Raw genomic sequence first — 6,000 nt, 5'->3', positions numbered from 1 at the left:
AGTCTGGACCAAGAGCACAGAGTCCTTATTGCCCCTCTAACTGCCTGTCCTTTCAGCAGCTTACCCCAGAGTCTGTTCCACATGAATAAAATCTAAGCTTTCCACCATTCTCATTGGTGTCTGGAGTCCCAGATAAGTCTTCTGTCTGTGCAAAGTCTAGGTGTTTCTGGTCACTGGTGGCTTGCTGTTTACTTTGCCCAGCTGTTTACTCTCAGGAAACAGAAGCTGACGGCAGAACTCCCTGGGTAGACTCTTCATGGAACTGGGAGCCGCAGTCAGATTTCCTGTCGCAGAGGGAAAATGAAGACCTCCAGGACATGGGCTTGGAGGGTACCAGCAGAGCTGTTTCTTCTCTGTACTGCCCTGGGATCTTTCAGTGTGCCCAGCTCCAGGTAGGTGATAGTTCCAAATGACTTCCTAATCAATAATATGGGGGGGAATATAAAGTCACATCATGCTTACCCTCTTCTTGTCACATCCCTATTGAATAAGGAATATCTCCTGAAGCAATGTACATGGCATCTGATAACACCATGTCAACAACTCTTCAAATTATTGTGGAACCCAGCCACTGACTTCAACAAAAGTTCTCATAGGAAACTGACATGTTTCAAGGTATTTTATCACACTCAGAAGAATAGGATCCTTGCTCAGTATTCTGAACAAAGCCTCAGCATACTTCTTTAAGCAAACGATCTGTTATGTACAGAGGGAAAAAAGTCAGCTTATAGCAATGATTCTAATACGAGAGTGACCTACTCTACCTGTTCATCAGGCTAAATTTTTGCTCTCAAACCACCCCCCTCACACATACACACATACATACTCCAGATATTCACAGCAATTATGTGCTGATTTATTTCATCTTTTAGGGTTATTTTTAATTGGGTGCAAAACAGGCTAAAGAAACTATCTGAGTTGAAAGTTCAAACTTAATCTGAGTGAAAGTTCAAGGTGGGATCCAGTGGAAGAAGCCCCAGTGATGTATCAACTGGGGGATCCTCCTGGTGCAGGAGAAGCCACTGCCCTTACAGTGAGAGGCTAAAGCTGTCTTGTATCCCAGGCTCCTTGTGAGCCGTCCCATCGGAGGAAGGACTGTTAATATCATTCCTCTTACTTGTCCTGTAAAGGCTGTGCATGCACAGCCTGTCGTGGGAGGAGTACCTGGTACCCATTGGACGGCCTCTGGTGTCAGCTCTGCTGAGCACTCAACCCCTACTGGGCACCACCTGGGACCAGGGCAATGAGTTTTCTCTGCCCATTGGACACTCAATGACTATTAGCTATTACGATACCAAGAGTCTCAACTTGGCCCTGAGAAGAGTGAAGCGGCCAAGGCCTTCCTTGTGTGTGCTATGTGTCTGTCAGGATCCAAGGAAGTGTGTCTGGAATGCAGGGTTTAAAGGGGTCATAGAGGCCCCACCCACATGTGGACCCCTGTGTGGGACCTGTCACAGGCTCTCAGGATGCTGAGATGAATAGGACACAAAGGGGTCATGTTCTCGTGGAGAAAACCAACGTGGGAGCACATCTGGGTGTACTGTTGCGAGAGATAGTACAGGAGCAAGCGGGAAACAAGAGAAGAAGGGGCGACTGGCTTCACCGAAGATAGAGTGTGGAGAGGCTTCTAGAAGAGAGGACGGTTGAGCTGAATATTTCTGTAGGAGTAGGTGTTTGCCAAATGGGAGAGGGTGAAGAGCATTCCAGGCAGAAGCAGCAGCCTGGACAAGGGCGTGGAGATGAGGGAGCCTGGCTTATCTGCAGCTGCTTGTTCAGGCCAAGGCGTAGGAGTAGTGTTAGTCGCTCAGTATGTCTGACTCCTTGTGACCCCGTGGACTGGAGCCCGCCAGGCTCCTCTGTCCGTGGGATTCTCCAGGCAAGAACACTGGAGTGGGTTCCCATGCCCTCCTCCAGGGAAGCTTCCTAACCCAGGGACTGAACTCAGATCTCCCGTATTGCAGGCAGACTCTTTATCATTTGAGCTACCCAGGGAGCAGGCTAAGGTGAGGAATTGCCAAAGACAGGACCGAGTCAGAGTCAGCAGGAGTCAGATCCTGGAAAGAGCTCAGAGGCAGCACCAGGACTCTGGCTAAGGACCTTGAACTTTGTCCTCAGTAGTGGGGAGCCATGGAAGGATTGACACAGTCAGACCTCCGTATTAGGAAGTTCACTCAGATATAGGACGTGAAGGGGTAAGATGAGTGTAGCTGACAGGCAGGGAAACCTTGCTGAACCCTCCAGTGACGTCATGAGATGGCTGGTGTCCCTATTCACACTATGTAGAGAAGCAAGTGGGTCCTCAGAGAGGAGAAGAGATTCATTCACATCTCAAGAGTCTCAGACCCTTAACTGAATCCAGATTTAGTGCATTGGTCTCGACCTGTGATTCCCATGGAGCAGTCTTGAACATGGCATGTGTTTGAATCCCTTAGATGAACTGGAAGAATAGCCTTCAGTTCTGCAACAGAAAATGCTGAGACCTTCATATTAGCTAAGAAAGGCTACCAATTTTAGTTACTCTTATAATCAAGTCAGATGAAATACTCATTCCATCTTCATAAGACAGACCTATATTTATTTATTGCTGCTCTGTGTAAGGCATTTAGATGTATTAGGTCTAATCCTCACAGCTGTTTGAGGTAAGTGCTATCATTTACAGTTTACAGAGAAGGAAACTGAGGTTTGGAGAGAGAATGTAACTATTTCAGGATCCCTCATTTAATATGTAACAAAATATGGATTCAAATCTTTTTTTTTTTTTCTGGTTCCAGAGCCCCTGTATTTTTCTTCCTAATACATTATCCTTTCTCCACCTGCATTGTGGATCTGACTTGCTGGATTCCAAGGCCATTTCTCTATCTCTGGACCACACATGTGTTGCCTTGAGATGTGGCTTTAAATTCCACGTCTACAACAGCAAATGACACAGAGAAGAGAAATTGAAAATCTGCCACCCAGAAGCTGCCCCTTCCAGCAAAGAGAAAGGATTTTATTTGCAAAGGAGATGCAGCTGCCTAACAAATTGTGTGTGACAAGAAAGTTGTTGTGTCAGGGCATTTCTACAGAAAGCCAAAATGTATCGACATACCCCATCTATATAAGCTGATGGCTCGCAATTTACTGCTGACCTAATCCTGCCGTGCATGATGGATCCATCTTTATTTTGATCAGAGACTCCTGTTAGAAAGACTAGGAGACAAGAGCTGAGTGAAATATGTCCTCAGCTTTCCACACACCTGGAGGAAAGGCAGGTTCATTCTTGTCAGACTTTACATGGGGGATACATTCATTCCAACACCTTGTAGAAGGGTGTTTGCTGTTGCATTGTTTGCAGTTGCAAAACAATGAAAAACTATAAATGTCCTTCAAAAAGAAAACGTTAAATGCTTGTCCTATGACGGAACGTTTAGATAAAAGGAAGGAACAAGGTATCTTTATGAATCAACATATATGGGCCAGAAATGCAGTGCTTTTTTAATATTTATTTTTAAAATTTCTTTGTTTGGCGGCACTGGGTCTGAATTGTGGCACATGGGGTCTTTAGTCTTCACTGTGGCATGTAGAATCTTTTTGTCATGGGATGGTATATGGGATCTAGTTCCCTAATTGGGGATTGAACCCGGGCCCCCTGCATTGGGAACACAGAGCCTTAGCCACCGGGCCACCAGGGCAGTCCCCAGAAACACAATGCTGATTGACGAAAGCAAGTTATAGAATACTATGCATAGTATGAGTGCAGCTCACAAAAGCAATGCTGTATCTTGTGTCTATATGTGTAAATGTAAACATTTGAAAGACTGGAAGGATATACACCAAATTGATGACTGTAGTATTCTTTGAAGAATATGAGAGGAAAATGGATATGGAGCTAGTGTCAACCACAGATGTCAAATTTATAAGGTTATTTTTTATTAAAAAAAAAAAGACTTGAAGGAAGTATACCAAAATGTTAACAATTGCCAATCCTGGGTTGTGAGTACCTGAGTATTTATTATTTGTTTTCTGTAGTTCTCTGGGCATGTTTAGTTTTTCAACATTAGAAGCATACAGAGAATTTTGAATGACAGCCAAGTCAGTTGGTCAGAACATCCATCTGATTCATCTCTGTAAATTCATAGTGTGAAGGCACATGTTACAATAGCCATACACAGAGGGCCTGACTGCCCCTGTCTTCTGTTGGGTCCATGCTAGTCCCAGGAATTAAAGATGCAATTGAATGCTAGCCTTGCTTGTAGACGGCTTCCAAGTGGTGCCAGTGGTAAAGAACCCACCTGCCAATGCAAGAGACTTAAGAGATACGGGTTTGATCCCTGGGTCAGAAAGATCTGCTGGAGGAGGGCATGGCAACCCACTCCAGTATTCTTGCCTGGAGAATCCCATGGGCAGAGGGGCCTGGAGGACTACAGTCCATAGGGTAGCAAAGAGTGGGACACAGATGAAGCGACTTAGCATGCACACACTTGCTTTCAGATTTACATTTTGCAGTACTAATAAAGCACACACATCTTATCCAGTGTAATTTACAACAGACCGTTTATTCAGCTGATTACCTCACTATATTGCCACCTCTGTAATGAACATTGGGTGCAAAAATGAGAGATCTGGTGGTTATAACTACTTTTTACCAAGTTCCTTCTGTAAGTGATCATCTTGCCCATTAACAGGCTTTCAAATCTCAGAGAATCTCTTATTAGAATGTGTGCACATTACTTATCTACTTAGTCTCCACTGTGGTCTAAATTAGGGTGGATAGTTGCTAAAAACACAATGTAGCGGTTTCTTAGTGGAAACAGGAAGAGGATACCCTGCAGCGCTGTCAAATACATACTTAAGGCAAAGCCAAATCACAGACAATGTTGTTTTGTCAAACCTGGGCAAATTGGTAGATAAGAGCATATTCTAAATGCCCCCTCCCCCACCACTGCTGTGCAGCGTCCTGCCTCAAGTTACCATTTTAAAGAACCCACTTGTGGTTTCCAGTAGTCTTTGACCTTTCATTAAAGATTCAACTTTACGAGGCAATTGATTTTTGCTGGTCTCTGGGGTGGTCATGGAGATGAATTTCACTGTAGTTAATATTATCCTCTTTTTAGGACTTTTGCCAAGTGAGAATGTATTGTTGATGACCTTGTCTGGAGTGATGTGCTAGTGGAGATTATGTGATGCTCTGCTTAAGGACTGAGTCTTGGACAAGGAGATGAGAGAGGCCTTGCCTGGAGACAGAGGGGACTGGTAGAGGGAATGCTGGCCTGGTTCTTTCTGGGTTGCATACAGAAATGAACACAGCACAGAGACTAGAGGTGAGCAGAGCTCAGCTCGGACCCCAGCGTGACCACCACGTGGCTCTTGACCATTTCCCTCATCTGTCTAGGAGGTTGCTGCCTTCTAGCATTGCTGTCAGGATTAGATGAGATGGCAAGGGTGAAACATCTCATGCAGGACCTGACAAGTCCTGGATGCTCAACAAATCTTAATTCTCTTTCTTTTCTCCCTTTTTGCCTTGAAAAGAAACACAAATTACAAAGAATTTTACACTGCTATACACTTTTTCAGATGGAAGAAAAATTGAAATTATAATATACCCCTTGTATTACACATGGGGAAACTGGAGGCACAAACAGATTAAAGAACATGACCTTTCTTTCCCTGTTTTACTCAATGTCCCAGGAGTGCCAGGGGCTCAACAAAAAACGTTACCTTGTTTTCTAGACAGATTTCAGGTTTCATGTTGTTTGACTGCTCTGCAGGTGTAGCACCACCCACCTCTCCCATCCCCCACTCACCTCTGTATTATCTTCACTCTAGCCTGGCAGACACTAGTCTGTCCAGGGCTTTGGCTGGTGTCTCTCAGGAATATTTTTATCCTCTGCCGTAGCTTTCATGATCAGATCTGTATCTCTAGTGCAAATCTCTCTCCTGAGTTCCAGATCGACATAGGAACTATTTATTGGCACCTGGAACTCAGCATGCCGCAACTCCATCTTCTGCAACAAATTCCTT

The 6,000-nt window shown here is 44.6% G+C and overlaps 1 protein-coding gene across 1 annotated transcript in view; it reads left to right on the top strand.

The window, feature by feature from the left end:
- Positions 1 to 300: 300 nt before the first annotated feature.
- C8B (complement C8 beta chain) overlaps positions 301 to 6,000 on the top strand; it is a 44,508-nt gene continuing 38,808 nt past the window's right edge. Inside the window, exon 1 of the mRNA XM_055403465.2 lies at positions 301 to 392. Coding sequence (XP_055259440.2) covers positions 301 to 392 — 92 coding nt within the window. The remainder of the gene's footprint in view (positions 393 to 6,000) is intronic.

The sequence above is a fragment of the Moschus berezovskii genome, chromosome 4 (assembly GCF_049115385.1).
Source record: "Moschus berezovskii isolate FMDL1 chromosome 4, NW_MosBer_1.0, whole genome shotgun sequence".
In the NCBI taxonomy this organism is placed as follows: Eukaryota; Metazoa; Chordata; class Mammalia; order Artiodactyla; family Moschidae; genus Moschus; species Moschus berezovskii.
The sequence above is the reverse complement of the archived record's forward strand: the minus strand, read 5'-3'. Positions and strand labels throughout refer to the sequence as shown.